This window comes from Hippoglossus hippoglossus, chromosome 18 (assembly GCF_009819705.1).
Source record: "Hippoglossus hippoglossus isolate fHipHip1 chromosome 18, fHipHip1.pri, whole genome shotgun sequence".
Taxonomy (NCBI): Eukaryota; Metazoa; Chordata; class Actinopteri; order Pleuronectiformes; family Pleuronectidae; genus Hippoglossus; species Hippoglossus hippoglossus.
This window is the reverse complement of record NC_047168.1, coordinates 13408997-13425781: the sequence shown is the minus strand read 5'-3', so window position 1 is coordinate 13425781 and position 16785 is coordinate 13408997. Positions and strand designations below refer to the sequence as shown.

Sequence of the window (16785 nt, the reverse complement as noted above, 5' to 3'; positions counted from 1 at the left end):
TCTTCGCTCTCGTTCAGTTTGTGGCAGTGATGCAGAACAAAGTCGTTTTCCTCTAAAAACGTCAGACTCTAAAAGTAATGTTATCAAAAGTAGAAGCAGCCAACTCGAAAACCAAAAAATTGACCCGATGAGTAAAAAACTTTATAGTATCAAACTTTTACTGATCTACTATAGATAGATATACTATCTTCACTCTATAAAACTTTCTCTCCACCACAGTACAACCTGCTGTTACTCAATATCACAACCCCCCACCGTCTCTCTCTCTCCCTCTCTCTCTCTCTCTCTCTCTCTCTCTCTCTCTCTCTCTCTCTCTCTCTCTCTCTTTCCATACACGCTCTATGTCTCTACCTTCACCCACTCTCAGTATCAGTCAGGTTTCAGGAACTGAGTCATCGACCACATGGGCGCAGGATGCTAGCTGAGCTCAGTACCACATCAGTGCGTAGCGGGCTAATCAATGATCAACGTGTCCACGTCGGAGGCAAAACCTTGGAAAAATCCACCTCGGCCCAAAAAGGTCAAAGCCGCAATATCGCTCCGTGAACTTCCATCGCTGAAGTGAAATCTTTCATTGACTGGATACAGGTTCAAGAAATATTGACAATGTGCGAGTTGATCCCACAAAAAAATGTCGAGTGTGCAAAGGCCAGAGTTTCAAACTTTTACAAATCATTTTTATTCGTGAATGCATAGACATAAATCTGGTTACTCAGACACATCGAGTGCCATCGTCTGCATATAGACACATTAGAATAACCAAAGTGTCACAGAGGGAGAGCACATAAGAAGCAGGTTTATTTATGATTATAGAGTCAAAGAAAATGTCATCACAGCAAACATGATGCTCTTCATCGTGCGGACATGCACAGAACGAGGAGAACGAGGACGAGGCAGCGGGGGTCCGTGGTCGCTCTGGACGAGGAGCTGGAGGTGTTGCCTGTAGCTGGAGAGAGAAAAACCGAGTGCGGTCGTTTCGTTACACAAAATAGAAAATGAAACTGTTTTTGAAACTTCTCTTATCCAGTAAATGACCTCGACAAAAATACATATTTCATCGCTTTAAATTCTAGTATTTAGTATTTTTGTTTTTATTTAAACTGGTTTTGACCAAAGGATTAAAGATGAAAAATGAACTTTACATTTACGAGCTGTACAATGTGGAACTGCTGCTGCTGAACACTTTGATAACGTAAGAAAACAAAGTGTTAAAAACAGCAGTGGAGGTTGAGGTCACCTGAGAAGGGGACAGAGATGAATTCGACTTCGATATCACCACTGGAATCTTCATCACTTTCAGTATCTCCATCAGACTCTTCTAATGACATCACTGCACCACCTGCAGCGAAAAGAGAATTGGGCGTGTAAATTAAACATGTTTAACAGCGGTTCTTACGTAGTCAGGTGTTAATACAAAGTAATGTCACTGGTCGAGTGTCTTTTCAACTGAAGAGTGATTTGACCTTTTAATAGTGTTTCATCTGAATAAGTAAAGATCTCTAAGTAAAGATTTATTGTATTGTGGGAAAATGACACCAAAATATCTCGGATAAGAACGCTGCCATCTTGGACGTCATTTGGAGTCAGAGTCTGAGCAACAGCGAACGTGAAGTGGCGCCGCTGGTGTTGTATGTCTTTGCCGTGGCGTAATAAAAAATGTGCACACTCTCCAGAAGGGGTCAGTAAAGACGAGACACTTGGACAGTTCACAGAACATGTGACAGGAAGTGAGTAAAATTTGGGCTAATGTTCGGTTCCTGATGCTGAGTTAGACAAATTGTAGGTTTTAGGTCTGAATGAAGTCAAAGAGTTTTTATCAGTTTATGTCCTGATTCTTCTGTTGCTTCTCATTCACAGCGGTGGATGAACTTTCAAATGCTGTTTGGAAATTAATGGAGGTGAATAACTCACATTGACTTTAAAATAAGTCAAATCAGAGACAGAAACAAAGAGAAAAATGATGGTTTGTGTTCAAAGGTTCATCATTTACTTGATCGGATTTATTCAATATTTACTCTGATGTTATCTGATCACAGGAAGTGAGATCTTGTATCCAGACAAGCACATTAAACCACGCAGTTTTTCACCTACTCACCGAGAACCCACAGCAGCAGAGAAACCTTCATCATCATCGTCATCATCATCACCTCTTCTCCTCTTCTTCTTCTTCTTCTTCTTCTTCTTCTTCTTCTTCTTCTGCTGCAGCTACCTCCAAACGTAAGGTGATACAACTCGGACCACCACAGTTGCTCCAGCTGACAGAAGGCCGCCGCAGCAGCTTTATCATCTGTCACTTTACGACTGAATGCACCGACACAGGAACTGTCAAACCACGGAGACGTCACATCTCCTCACTTATTGTATCAGCAAATATCACACATGCAAAGTTTTAGGCACAAAATTGATGAAGCAATGAAAATCATTCAAAGTGCAAAAAAAGGGAAATAACTCAGTGGTGATGCTTTGAAACAGCTTCTCCTCAGTGATTCAAAGTGGTTCAAGTTTCCATGGTCCTGATCAGTTAATTAGTTATTTGATGATATTAAAAAGGGGTGGGACGTCATGATTGACAGCTAAGACAGACCCGCGATTGGTCGAGCGGCTCCATCCCCCAATCGCTACTGTCGCTACAGACTTAGTTTGCAAAGACCTTTAGTCTTGTTTTCTTATTGGGTGAAATTCAAATGACATCCTGTAGCTTACTGCTGTGCTGCAGCATCTGCAAAGTCTATACAGACAACTCTGTCGTACTGGAACATTTTATATAAATCATCCACTATATAGCAACAAATATGTTCAACCCAATTTGCAAAATGTTCTTTTCATATTAAAAGCTGATCTGGTGCTGCATTGACCTGCACTTGAAAAGTTCCAAACACATTTAAGACTCTTTAAATGGTTGAATCTTAAAAATGATGAAGACATTTTAAAGAAGCAAAAAAAAAGACACAAACAAAGCGTTAGCAGGGATCACGATATTTTATGGTCTTAATTATTTTCACATCATCTTGGCAATAATTTCCTCCAAAAGGAAAGAAGAGACCTAATAATGAAGCGTCACAGTGGTGGTTCACCAGCAGATGGCAGCATTGACCCTCAACAGGATGGGCTGAGAGATGTACTGCTTCAGAGTCCAGTCTGATTCGTCCATCCCATAATAATAATGTAATAATGATGGTTTGTATAGTGACGAGGGCGGCAGTGTTTACAATCAGGGACAAAAAGAGTCGGATGAAGTTCTGAGTTCAGTTTCGTTTAAAGATACGGTGATTAAGTTTTCCAACAACAACACATGCTTCCTCGTTGGTGTAAAAATGTAGGAAGTGAGAACACAGATCTCAGTTGGATGTAGAGCTCAGGTAAAGTGAAGCCGATGCAAACAGGAAGTCAGATTTACCTTCTTTCAAACGCAACAGGTGAAGTAAAAAAAACAAAACAAAGAGGGACAAACATTAACAGACTGAAATCACACAATTAACATTAAAAACAACGAAGCACAAACTGATACAAGTGCAAATGAGACAAGACACAACTTCGCATCATCGCGTATATTGCACGGAAATCTCTTAGTGTGTTGAAGTAAGGCATTGTCATTACTGTGTAAGAGTGTTTGTGTTTCTGCATTTAAAGACACAACAGAACAAACTCTTCATTTCACCATTAAAGTTGAATCAGCTGAAATAAGGTACTTTTCTTTTTAAAAATAAAACATTTAGAGAAGGAATATTATTTATCTTCAAAATATGCCCCATCAAATAATTTTCATCAGCATAAATCATCATCCATATTCACATGGGGGGAAACATATTCAAGTGCTGCCAGGAATATATACAAATGTACAAGTTTATGCATGAAATCAATATAATTTACTCACATGTTGTGGTCGTATAGTTTGTGTTGCATGTTTTGTGCTTCAGGACTTTTAGAAAGCCCCCAGTCTTCTGCTGGTAGTTGTGTATCACTTCCTCTGTTTGAGGTTTTCAGCAGTGCCTTGCTCACGGGCACATTAGTGGCACTTTCTCAGGCAACGCTCCTCTGATTACTCCTCGGGAGAATAGTCCAGTGCGATGCTGTGCTCCTGGGCGATGGCGGCTAGCTCTTTGAGGAACTCTGCGAACAGGACGATGGCGAACACTCGGCTCTTGGCTTGGGGGGGGATCGGAGGGCAGGGCGGCAGGACGCCAAGAGGGGGCAGCGCCAGAGCGTTTCTCACAGAGCCGTTGGGGAGAGACGGGTCCAGGATGATATCGCCGCCGTGAGACTCGAGGCACTCTGAGGAACACGAGGACGGTAAAGGTCAGTATGCTACAGACAAAATGTTTACTACACCTTTTCCAACTTGATATCTAGTGTAGTTATCTCATAGAGTTTCCAATATTGTGCAAACCGTGTTATCCTGAAGGTCCTGTCGATCAAAAATCCATCAGTTTAATGAACCTTTGCTTGATAATGTCACTGAAATCGTGTTGAAGAAGCGACTGATACGATTCTTTGTCGGATACATTCTTTATTGTAAAGGATACACGGCTTCTGGCTCTAAAACCTTCAGCTTCATTTCCCGTTTGTGTGTAATAGACGCTTGTGTTTATTCACCTCTAAACTTGCTGTCCTGGTCTTTCACCAACAAGAACCTCCAGGCCTGAGTGACCAGCGCTGGATAATCTGCTCTGGCCGCCACGTAGCGCTCAATCTGAGCATGAACCGACACCAACACCTACAGAGACGTACACAACGTTATCATTTAGATCTGCGAAACAATGAGAAACCAAACCAGATGCATATGCCGTGTGATTGGATGTTACCTGGTACAGAGTGCGTACGTTGGGCTGAATGTGCGTTGTGTCGGTGCTGAGCATGAAGGATCTCAGCAGAGGTTGTGGGTACGACGCCAGCTGGGCCAAGATGCCCGTCACCAGCAGGTTTACAGCGATGGAGTTCTCCAGAATGTTCTCGAGCCGAGATAACAGGACACTGATGAACGGACCTGGGACAGCGAGGTAAACTACAGGTTAGTGTGAATATAAAGACCCATTTCATATATTAAGTCATTAAATACAAAACGGTCACTTCCTAATGTTGAGGCAGTCTGCTGGTACTCCACTCTGGAGTGGTGATGCGAGCTCAAAGCCTCTTTCAGTTTTTCTAATGGAATTCAGAAAGCTACTTAAAACACTCGGGCTCAGAAACACACCTGTAAATGGAACTCCATTCCTGCTGCTGCCTTTTGCCTCCTCTCCTTCCTCTACCTCCTCCATCGCCTCCTCCTCCTCCCCTTCCACCTCTCCGTCATCCCACGATGAACTGAAACCTGACTCTTGGAAGAGCACCTCTTCCTCCTCCACCAGTTTTTGCCTGAGCGCTCGGACCCGCCTTCTGAACGTGCCGATGTCCTCCGCGATGTCGTCACAGTCCGGCTCCACCCCGAGGGAGAGCATGAGTTCATGGTACTGGGACAGGAAGCCGTTGTTCTTCTTTACTTTGTTATCAGGCAGACTTGGAGACGTGGTTGGGTAATGTGGCTCAGATCCGTCGTGGCCGTTGGGTAAAGCGTTTGTATTTTGGCTGTTGTGACGTAGAAGCTGTTGGTGTGTTGGGTGCTTGTGATTGACAGTTGTGTTAGGTGTGAGGTCACTCTGGTTGCAGCTTTTCTTTAACGACTGGCCGTCTTCATCAGCATCATCGCATTCGTTGATGATGTGATTCTTTACATTGAAACCGTTGGTGAAAACCTTACGTCCCCTCATCTCTCCTTGTGATTCAGGCCTGATTTTATCGTCTTCTTCTTCCTCCCTCCTTCTCCCAGTCTCCCTCCGGCATTCCTCACTCCTCCTGTTCACCTCCTTCCCACAAACTTCGCTCCCTCTTCTTTCCTCCCTCTCTCCATCCTCGCTCCTCCTCCTTGTCGACATAATGCTGTTAACTGTTTCCATTACCGTTCTCCCTGTTTGCGTTAACATTGTTGTGATGGTTGACGTTGTCACTGCCGTTGGCGCTTGCGGACCATGTGAGATGCTTCCTCGTGCCAGTCGATTTGCTGCCATGATTCGCTCCAACATGGCCGCCTTTGTGTCCTTCTGGGCGACTAGATCGTAGACGAGAACATCGTCCTGAAACTCGGACTCCTCCACGTACGAGCCGTGCACCAACTTGATCGCACTGCGTCGCATTTCCTGGATGTGCTGAGGAGGTAAAGGAGGAGGTGGACCCAGAGTCACAATGCCGTTGGCAAACCCCGAGTTTACCATCACTGATGAAGAGAGATCGTCATCTGCAAAAATGTCATCCCACTCCAGCTCCAGAGCGGAACTGGCCCTTCCTGTGTGGTTGCTGGTGGAGATGGTATCTGAGGAGGAAGGGGTGGGGGAGAGGGCAGAGGGGGGAGGAGTGATGACCAAAGAGCAGATGGAGTCACTCTTGACCCGCTGTACAAATTCCTCCTCTTCATCCACGTCGCCCCCTGGTGTGTCAGATCGGTTGTCGTCAGACGAAGGGTTGATCCCGTCATATGGGGCCGACCAGAGCCGACATGCCCTGCAGGAAAACAACACTCATTACACCTAGTGTTGGACAATTACAAAACATCTTTGACTGGTTTATTCCCCAGAACAAAAGGTAAGAATCAACTTGAACTGTTGACCATCGTTTCCTGATTTCATCGCAGAGGGGAAAATATGTCATGCACACGAACCTGTGGGACGCGGAGATGGCCTGACGAGCGTCGGAAAGGTAGTGGAGGTAGTTTACATCCATCAGAAAATCGGAACCTCGACAGTAACCGACACTGTCCGACACAGACAGGTCTAACGCAGACAGACAATTTAAATTAGCATGCAAACGTGTACAGGTGCTTGTGTTGTGTATGTGTCCGTTGTACTGACCTGCTCCTTTGGGAAAGTGGATGTGCTCAGAGTGTGAGCGTGTGTTTGTGTTGTGGAGGTACACGGGACACCAGGAGGGCATTAGGAGCAGGAAGGAGGCGGCGCTGGAGGAGTAACAGTCCCTCTGCTTTAAGGAGGAGCGCTGCTTCCTGCTCAGGTGGCTGCAGGGAATCAGATACCTGAGGACACAGAGACACGCCCACGTCAGTCCGAGCGTGGACCAGTTCGATGACATAACAGCAGCCAGCCACTAGCCTGTTGCCCCTAGTGGCTGGCTGCAGTATATATTATATATGGACCAAACTCCATTTCATTTTTTTTAACTTATCAGACTGACCTGAACACCAGCTGCAGCATGACGTCTTCACAGAACAGACCAATCAGAGTCCTGAACAGAGCCAGAGACACTGTGCCCAGCTGATGGACACACAAAAAGGTCAGAGGTCATCTCACTTGTTTGGATAGAGCATCATCCAACTGTCAGACCGTACATCTGTTACCTGGAAAGGCGTGTTGACCCTGCTGACCAGCGTGTCCAGAATGTGCACGTTGTCGTGCGTGTGCAGCAGGATGAAGGACAGGAAGGTTTGGAGGAGGGCGGGCTCGGAGATGGAGCGCAGGAACAGGTCCAGGTACGCCGTCGTGGTCATCACCTCCTCCACCGTCAGCTGAACACACACACAGAATAACACACTCTTTCACACTTTGCTTGGTTCAGACCTTTTCAGTTTAGTCTGAACCTAAATATCAGGTGTGAAAGGTTCCTCGGAGCACGGAGCATCACACAGGGAAAATCTCTTTCTGTCACCATCTGCCACTCAGGGTGTCAGTGAACGCAGCGGCGACTAGTGATGTGTTCAGGTACCTTGTGCAGAGCCGGAGCCAGAACAGGCACCAAGAAGCCGTTGTAGATGTAACTGAGCAACTGAGACCTGATGGAGGGATGAGCGACCTGAGAGAAACAGATAAGGACGGAACAGACAGAGTGATAAATGCTTCTCTTTTAAATGGTCTCTGCCATTGTTCACAGCCTGTGTATGTGTGTGTGTGTGTGTGTGTGTGTGTGTGTGTGTATGTTTGTGTTACCTTGGTAACAGCACTACAGAAGTCCAGTGAATGCAGGAAGTGGACGAGAGCTGGAACCTGTTGACCCCAAACATCAGGTCAGAGTGATGTCAACATTCATTAATCAAGTCATTCATCTGTTTATTCTTTCATTCACTCGTTCACTTCACCGACTCTATATGATTCTTTTTTTTTTAAACGTGCAAACACAATAACTCAGTTGTGTGAGTCCGTGGGTCAGATTCCTGCTCCTGTCACTCAATCACTGTGTGGTCGTCGTGGTTACCTGCTGCCAGTCGGCCTGGTCCAGACAGTGCCAGTCTTCACTGTAAACCTGCAGCCTGGCTGGAAGAGACGAGTAGAGACCAGACAGACCTGTGGCCAGCACCTGTCAGCACACACACACACACACACACACACACACACACACACACACACACACACACACACACACACAAAGAATATTCAGAACAAATACATTTTAGATAATATTCAAAACAGTCAAGAGGTGTTTTATAGGCCTGAAAACATCTTACAAAGCCTTTAGAGTCTTAAAAAGTATTTTATAAAGTCTTCTAAGCCTCAAAAAGCCTTTAAATAAATATCACAAAGACATGACTTCGAAAAGAAAAGTCTTAAAATGTATTAAAAGACCTTGAATATCTTTGAACACACACAGGTCTTTATGAACATGAAATCCCAGGGTTGCTCAATGTAACCCTTTTTTAGAAAGCCACATCATGAATATCAACACAAACCGCAGCAGCAGATGTGGTTCGACAAACAGATGCAGTCTCAAGTCTCGTTAACAATCAGGCAGCTGCCCAATCATGTGCAGACTTACTAATCCCTCCCTGTGTACCAGCCAATCTCACGCTGCTTTACTAATCTGCACTCAGCACAAAGATTGAGGTCAGAGTGTGGTCACATGGGTTTAAATCTGACACACACACACACACACACACAGCACACGCTCGTGTCTTAGCTCGCCCTGTCACACACACACACTGGCAGTGACGAGGCCAACATGGCCGACAGAGGGAGTTTACAGGCAATTAAACGAAAAGAGTTTGATATTTTTTGTTTACCGTCATTAAGATTTTTGAATTAGTTATTATTTACAAAAGTTTCTCCATATTTTATCTTTTTCTTGCTTTCGTGTCACTCTGATGTTTTTTCCAATTCATGTTTCCGAAAAGTTTGGTTATAATTAGATTTCTGAGGATATAAAAAAGAGGTGAAACATCATGATTGACAGCTGAGACTGACTCCTGATTGGTCGAGTGGGTTTAATGTCAAAAGTGCAAGATGGTAGCGCTTGTGTCTGAGATGTCTGAGCTTCATTTCTGTACAACGGGTGGAAGAAGAGACGCATCGTTATTCACAGTCTATGTTTCTGCCCTAAAGCTACTGAACATATGCCATTTGTCCTTCGTCTGCCACCGTATCTCTGTCTCTCTCTCTTTCTCTCTCTCTCTCTCTCTCTCTCTCTGTCTCTCTTCTCCTTCCTCTCTCTGTCTGTCACACTCTCTCACTCCGTGAGTCCCTGAGGAAGAGTACGAGCTCATTAGTTCATTACATAACTGTGTTAACGAGATTACAAAGCAGAGCGGAGATGAATGGAGGAATGAGCTCCACCGCTGCACGACTCAAGACACAGATCTCATTCATAAAAACTTCTTCACACTTAACAAACAATAGAATGTTTTTTCAGTTTTAACTTCTCTACATGAAGTCGGACTGAATGTGGAGATGGACAGAGTTTAACTCAACTAACGAGCAGATCAGCGGAGAAACGCTCTCACTAACATTTATTTTATTAATTTACACATCTCAGGCTGCATAGATTTATTCCTATTTCAGTTTTTTATTCACGAGCCGATCTTGAACGAATCGATGACGTCACCAGGACGAGCAGCGGCAGACATGAGGCGACCATGAAGCTCGACAGAGGTATTTTAGAATGAAGCGTCAAGGTTCACGCTCTCAATCCTGTGAGTGTGTGTGTGTGTGTGTGTGTGTGTGTGTGTGTGTGCGTGTGTGTGTGTGTGTGTGTGTGTGTGTGTGTGTGTGTGTGTGTGTGTGTGTGTGTGTACTTACAGGACAGAAGTATGTGCTCTCTCCGATGTGCTGGGCGACTCGAGGCTCGGAGGACGACAGAGACATGATGAGCAGCAGAGCGTCTCGGGCCTGTTGACCCACTGAACCCTGTCTGAGATACAGAGATAACCAAGTTTTTTACATATGCTAATATACATTGTGTGTGTATACAGTGGTGTATATAGTGATGCACCTGTGTATTTGTGTAACTGTGTGTGTGTATCGTATGTATGTACATACAGTATGTGTGGATACCTTTCTTTCTTTGTGTTAATTATGCATAAGTGTGTTTGCACCTGTTTTACATACCTACCTGTGTATACCTCTTACATACATACAGTATGTGTGTGTACTTGTGTGCATATACCTATCTGTGAGTGTGTGTACCTGTGTGTGTACGCGTGTATACACCCCTACCTGTGTGTGTATGGTATGAGCAGGGAGAAGAGGAGGAAGTTGGCGGCTCCCTGGTCCTCACTGGTGTGGAAGAACAGCTCCAGCACTGAGGGATCTTTGACCAGAGCGACACACAGCTGGTTCAGCAGGAGGACAAGCTCCGCCTCCACCACGCCGCCGCTGTCTGGAGAGGGAACGCAGGCGATTAACTAACCACCTCACCATCGACACCTGCAGTGTGTGAAACCCCTTCTTAATGAACCACTTACAACCAATTAGATGTCAGGAGACAGTTAAACCATCTCCAGTTGCTCTTTAAACTGATTAGCTAGGTGAAGGAAATCCATGACGGTGACACCTGTCAGAGTCTGAGATTAGAAAAAAACTCAAATCTCTTTTCAGGTGTTAAAGGCACCTAATGATTTTCACATTGGCAGAACCTCCACTTTATGAAAGGCTTTTATTCTGAAGCCTTTGGCCTGTGACTGCTCTGATCATAGAGCGTCTGTGGTGGTTGCCTGGAACTCTCACGATAATGACAGGACACATGTCGCTGTCACACAACAAAGAGAATAAGTTTGTTTCACCATCAACTCACCGGTTCCAGCTCCAGCACACGAGGCCAGCAGCATCATGAGCGGTCGGAGAACGGGCTTATGATGCAGCAGAGGCTGTTTGGCCTGAGACAGGAGCATCTGGTACATCCGGAGCTGCTCCAGCTTCATGTCCTCAGTAAACTGCCTCCTCAGGCTCCACAGAAACAACCTCTCCATCACACCCTCCAGAACCACAAACTCCAGGATCGGACCCATTGCTCCCCCTGAAATCAGGACATTAACCTCATCAAACCAGTACAATCCAACACTGTGACACGATGAAGCCTGCTGGGTTGTTTAGTTGGTCTCTAACCTTGCCCTGCGTCTTCCTCCATCAGCAGGAAGAGCATGTGTTCCACATAGTTCTGGACGGCGCTGGCTTCGTCAGCCGGGATGGGGCCGAGGCGTAACGCTCCAGAGCCGCTGGTGCTACTAGCATGACCGGAGAGGAAGCTCAACGCACCAGCGCCGCTGCGACCCGGCTCGTGTTTCTCCAGAATCTTCACGACCTGTAGAGAGATTGGACATATATGTAATCTAATGAATGATATAATTACACAATATAAATGTATTTTACATGATCATCTTTTAAGATTCGATTGACTACACTACATTTGGTTAAAAACTTCAGAAATATCCTTTCTCCAATGACAACTTTTTCCCAGCTGTCTGTTTAAGGGTTTTAAGCTGTAGTGATGTTCATCAACAGTCAAAAAGTTTGATTATATGCACAATATGACAATATAAGAAATTTGATACTGTATATTCCAAATTTAGCCTTATTCATTAGTCGCCTTTTTGCTGATTTGTATTTTTATTGTCAACATGTTCACGTTAAATAGGAAAGATTTCATTTGCTCTGAGAAGTTGAAGATACAGTAGAAAAGAGATCGCTTTGGGAGGGACGAACAAGGGCTGAATGCATGAATGAAAAGAAAGAGAGAAAGGGAAGAATGTCATTCACTGTCTGGTCTTTTGTTAACCTTTGACCCCGAGCTGCTTCAGACAAGGACCACACACACACACACACACACACACACACACACACACACACACACACACACACACACACACATACACAAAATACACTTGTGGACACACAGAGGCAAAAAGTGTGTGTGGGTTTTCTTGGCGGTTGTAGAGAGAGGTCTGTTCTAAATGGATCCTGTGTTTAAGGGCCAAAGTCTGGGTCAGCAACGCACACACACACACAGTATAACACACACAATAACACACACACAAGATCACAAACTGTGTCAGCCAACCATGACGGGATAATAGGACAGACTGAAGAGACGGAGAGATAAAGAATGGGAACGAGATTTTTTAGAGTAAATCAAATGTTTGTGATTGATTGATTGATCAACAGGTTGGTTAATTGGTTGGTTAATTGGTTGGTTAATTGGTTGGTTGGTTGGTTGACTGACTGATCAATTGACTGATTGATTACCTGTGCCCAGTGGTTCTTAAACACGATCATGCAGGTCTCCGGGTCCACTCCTCTCAACGTGAGAGACTTCTTCCGGGCGCCCCTGACAACCACCGAGGCCATCATTTTGATTGGCTGTCAGGCGGCTATAGCATGTTTCCAGTCAATATGCGTGTGCGTTTGTGGGGAGGAGGCGGGGTGATGGTCGTCTGATGTGAGGACAGGGGGCATTGGCAGGATCTCTCACCCCAACATCAGACTGCTTCCCTGGGCTCTGCAGACAGCTGCTGGCCTGCAGGACGAGGACAGAGTGACACTCGCTGTTAGTTGACGTATTTACAGACATGGCCGTCACACTTGGACTTCCTGGAGCTCACCAGTTTTGACTTATTTAAAACAAACGTGTAACTGAGGGTTTTTCATGTGTGAGGCTGTGAAAAACAATTTTCCTTCCTTCCAGGCAGTTTCATTTAACTTCCCCACGTTATGAAAATCAACTTGCTGAGAGCTGCAGGAGGATAATCTATGACGGTGAACGCTATTTTTAGCCACACTAGCGCCATGGCTCAAAGGATGGTCCACCGCTTTGGGTCGGACGGAAATATCTCAAAACAAACGGATTATGTTTTTTACAAACCTTCAAAGACCTTTGGTGATACCTGAACATGAACTCATCATATGATCCAGTTTTTACTATTACTAAATGCTGCAAAACCAAATTCATTCATGACTGTAGAAGCATCCGGTGTCTGGATTACCACATGAAATAACTTAACGCTAAGCAGGATATCATGGAGCAGCGACTCTACTCCGACACCCTACAGATGTCTGAACTCCTCATCCTGTCTTTAAGGCTGAGCCCAGACACCCTGCAAAGGAAGCTCATTATCGGCTGCTGGTATGTGTGTTATCTCATTCATTCATCTACTACCCGGAGGTGGTGACCACAGGTGAAGTTCGTAACCTTTGCTTTGCGGCTCAGCTCCACCTTCACCACAGCACCGCACCGATCCACCTGTCCACGTTCCGCTTCACCCTCTCCAAACCCAGAGATACGTGAACTCCCTCGTTTCCCTTCACTTCATAACTTTGACAAACTTCATATGATTAAAAACATCAGGCCACTTTTGCAGTTTGATAAAGAAAGCTGCAACCAAGCCAGCAAACAGGCAGGTTTAGAACGGGCACTGCAGCCTCGTCATGAGCGTGCAGTCAAATCAACACCTGATGAACTGGAGGGGATGTGTGTGTTTATTGTTTCAACCTAACTGAGAAGACTTGTCCTGAACTTGTTGTGTGTTTGAAAGGTCCAGTGGATTTATTTCTGACGCACAAACTCTGAGGTGAACAACATATTAATCCTCAGCAGGAGGCTGGTGAACAGAGCGGGGGAGGGGGACACTTTTCTCTCGCTCTTAAACACCCGATGTCTCCAGAACTGTATCAGTACATCCTCCCGTTTTATCTCTGCACAGAAACCAACGCCAGCCAAGGCCGAGACAGGAAGTAAAGGTCGTCAGCGGTTGCGAGGAAACAGGAAGAGTGGTCCGAATGCATCCGAGTCCCACCCAGGGCGTTCCAGGACATTCCAGGACATTCCATGAATTCCCACCCCACCACCCCCCAACTGCACAGAACAGTGTACCTACCTCTGAGCTGCTGCCGAGACCACATGGACGAGCGAGCCTGACACCTGTCCTGAGAAAGAGAGAGAGAGAGAGATTGTTAAACTGTCTGGCTCGAACACATTTTTGTATCTTCGTGAGGAAATGTCTTCACTCCTGTGCTTAAAATGGTCCTCACAAATATATCAGTACAAGCAACCACACACACACACAAACACAGATTAAAGGCCCAGATGGTAAAGGATGGATTTGTAAACCGTGTGTATGAGATAGTGATGTTTAATCCCAAACCGCCACCACGAGTGTGTGTGTGTGTGTGTGTGTGTGTGTGTGTGTGTGTGTGTGTGTGTGTGTCTCTCTGTCATAGCCTACCTTTGGAAACAAATATAATACTAAAAACCAGTTAATTGGGGACAACTTGTCCAACACGAGGACAAAAGCTGAGTCTCTAATTAGGAAAACACAGATTTTTGGGTCAGTGGTTAAAGTTATGCTGAGTCCCCAGGAAATGATGTCCCCACAAGTGCCGGCATGTGTGTGTGAGTGTGTGTCCTTGTTAAAGTCAGACAGTCACATGCCATCACACAAACCAGGGATTACACACACACACACACACACACACACACACACACACACACACACACACACACACACACAAGGAGGCCGGAGGTATTCACGTTGTTTCTGACCTGGTTTTTGATGCTCTTCATTTTATCTGATTGAGGTTTGGATGAAATCATGATGACGACTGTTCAAGGGCACTTCAGCAGAGCACACACACACACACACACACACACACACACACACACACACACACACACACACACACACACACAACCAGGTCTGAATCTGCAAATGTGACCACCATAAAAATAATAAAAACTAGAATGAGGTAAAATCCGGGAATGCGCTACGATAGAAGTTTGTTTTAGGTTTGATTCAAAGGAAGCTTCCCATACCTGCCGTCATCTGGTCCTGTCTGATGTGTTGATGTGTGTGCATACACTTGTTAGCAACTTTAGGCAAGCCAATGAGTGTGTGGACACGGTATACCACACACACGCACATGCACACACACAGTAGATGTAGATCTGTAGATATTTTCATCTAAAAAAGTACAAATTTCTATTTTTCTACTATTTTGAATCTCCCTCTTTCTTGTTTCTGTCTTATAATGACTAATATTCTACTCTGTTCTAATTATGTTTTACTTCTATTACTTCAATTCAAAGTTTTTCTATCCGTTGTGTTCACTTCATTAAACTATACATGTATATAATATCATTTTTAATGTAATATGTTTTATTATTCAAATTTTATAATTACATGTTGTTATTATTCATATTACATTTTTACAATTCTTCATGTTGTGTATGTTTATATTTCTTATTTTCTACCTTTACTCTTAATATAGACACTGACCTGCTGGAGTGAGGTAAACGTGTCTCAGCCTCTCTTACTGTTCCTCCTTCTTCTCCTTCTTCTCCTTCTTCTCCTTCTTCTCCTTCTTCTTCTTCTCAACAGACACAAAGTGAATCCAACAAACAAAACAATCAATAATAAAAGTCAAACAAAGTAAAATCCAGACGTTTCTTTTTCTTCTTGTAAAACGAGCTGTTGTTTTGTTTCAGTCTCTCTGAGGCTTTAAGCTGCTCAGCTGTCAATCACCCTGCTGCTGGCCGCTAGGTAACTATGTGGCCCCGCCCGAATGCACCACAAACCACGCCCCCGAGAGAGAGAGAGAGAGAGAGAGAGAGAGAGAGAGAGAGAGAGAGAGAAACAAAGAAAAACAAAGAAAAAGAGGGAGAAATAAAGAGAGAGCTGGAAAGAAAGTAAGAAAGAGAGAGAGTAAGAATCAAGGAAAGAAAGAGAGAAAGAAAGAAAAGAAGAGAGAAAGAGAGAGAGAGAAAGATTAGTCAGTGCTGCCCTCCTGTGGCAAAACACAGAAACTACAGTTGACATGTTAACAAGTGTTTTTTATTGCTTCAGTATCAGATGCACGTGCAGAGTTTGAACTTGATGACATGACACATGGAACCATCACAAATCTAGTCAAATCAATTCTGAATAAAATCTGAAGAGTCATTAAATGGAAAAGTTCAAAAGTGACAGAATCCCAAACTTTCATTCTGGGTCGTTTTAACTTTCAATACATGATTTTCTGTCTTTGTTTAAACCAGAATCTCATCTATGATGTTCTGTCACCAACATAACTGTCAATAAAACAAAGTGTCAAATCATCAGGACCCCAAAATACAAGAGAAATCACACAGATGCTGCAAAAATAAAAAAAAATGCAGGTTTACAAACTAGTTATTGTGTCTTTTTCTTTTAAAGTCTTCAAACTAAAACCTCTCTGCTTGTCTCGACCTGTTAATCACTGTTGACACTGATCGACACTGAGTCGCTCTTCATCATCCATCGTCATCTGTGTCTCTGTCGTGTTCAGCCTGTTAAGATTTCAGCTTTATTCTTATTTTATCCTTTTTTTAATTGTCTATAAAAGCAGTGACAACACAACGGCTGCTTTGTTTTGTGTCATTTGTGATTTATTTTTCTCTATGTGAACATTTTGTTTCTGTCCGTAGTCGTTTTGTATGTGTTTAGGTTTGTTTTCTGTCTTTTATTTTGTGTTATATTTTGGTTGTTTTGCATCTTTGGGTTATTTCTCAAGAGGATTAGTTTGTGTCCAGCAG

General features: G+C 44.2%; 1 protein-coding gene across 4 annotated transcripts; it reads right to left on the bottom strand.

Annotated features, from left to right (window-relative positions):
* Positions 1-3712: 3712 nt before the first annotated feature.
* Positions 3713-15794, bottom strand: LOC117751830 (protein FAM160A1-like). 4 transcript variants are annotated; one of them, XM_034568790.1, is made up of 19 exons: positions 15512-15794; positions 14114-14162; positions 12486-12756; positions 11349-11544; positions 11038-11259; positions 10461-10623; positions 10044-10155; positions 8230-8331; positions 7965-8021; positions 7744-7830; positions 7379-7546; positions 7216-7295; positions 6879-7057; positions 6689-6800; positions 5871-6531; positions 5192-5819; positions 4803-4984; positions 4594-4714; positions 3713-4272 (listed from the first exon to the last, which is right to left on the bottom strand). In XM_034568790.1, the coding sequence occupies exons 3-19, from the start codon at positions 12588-12590 to the stop codon at positions 4040-4042; spliced, it is 3408 nt and encodes a 1135-aa protein (XP_034424681.1). In that variant the 5' UTR covers positions 12591-12756; positions 14114-14162; positions 15512-15794; the 3' UTR covers positions 3713-4039. The 4 variants fall into 4 exon arrangements, with proteins under 4 accessions (XP_034424681.1, XP_034424680.1, XP_034424678.1 ...); XM_034568789.1 differs by having other exon boundaries at positions 5192-5822; positions 5874-6531; XM_034568787.1 differs by having other exon boundaries at positions 5192-6531.
* Between the last annotated feature and the right edge of the window lie 991 nt (positions 15795-16785).

Coding starts and splice junctions, on each gene's coding strand:
- LOC117751830 (XM_034568787.1), bottom strand. CDS start 12,590: ATGATGGCCTCGGTGGTTGTCAGGGGCGCCCGGAAGAAGTCTCTCACG. Junction 11,545..12,485: donor TTAAGAACCACTGGGCACAG/GTAATCAATCAG, acceptor ATCTCTCTACAG/GTCGTGAAGATTCTGGAGAA. Junction 7,058..7,215: donor ATGCTGCAGCTGGTGTTCAG/GTCAGTCTGATA, acceptor CTGTGTCCTCAG/GTATCTGATTCCCTGCAGCC.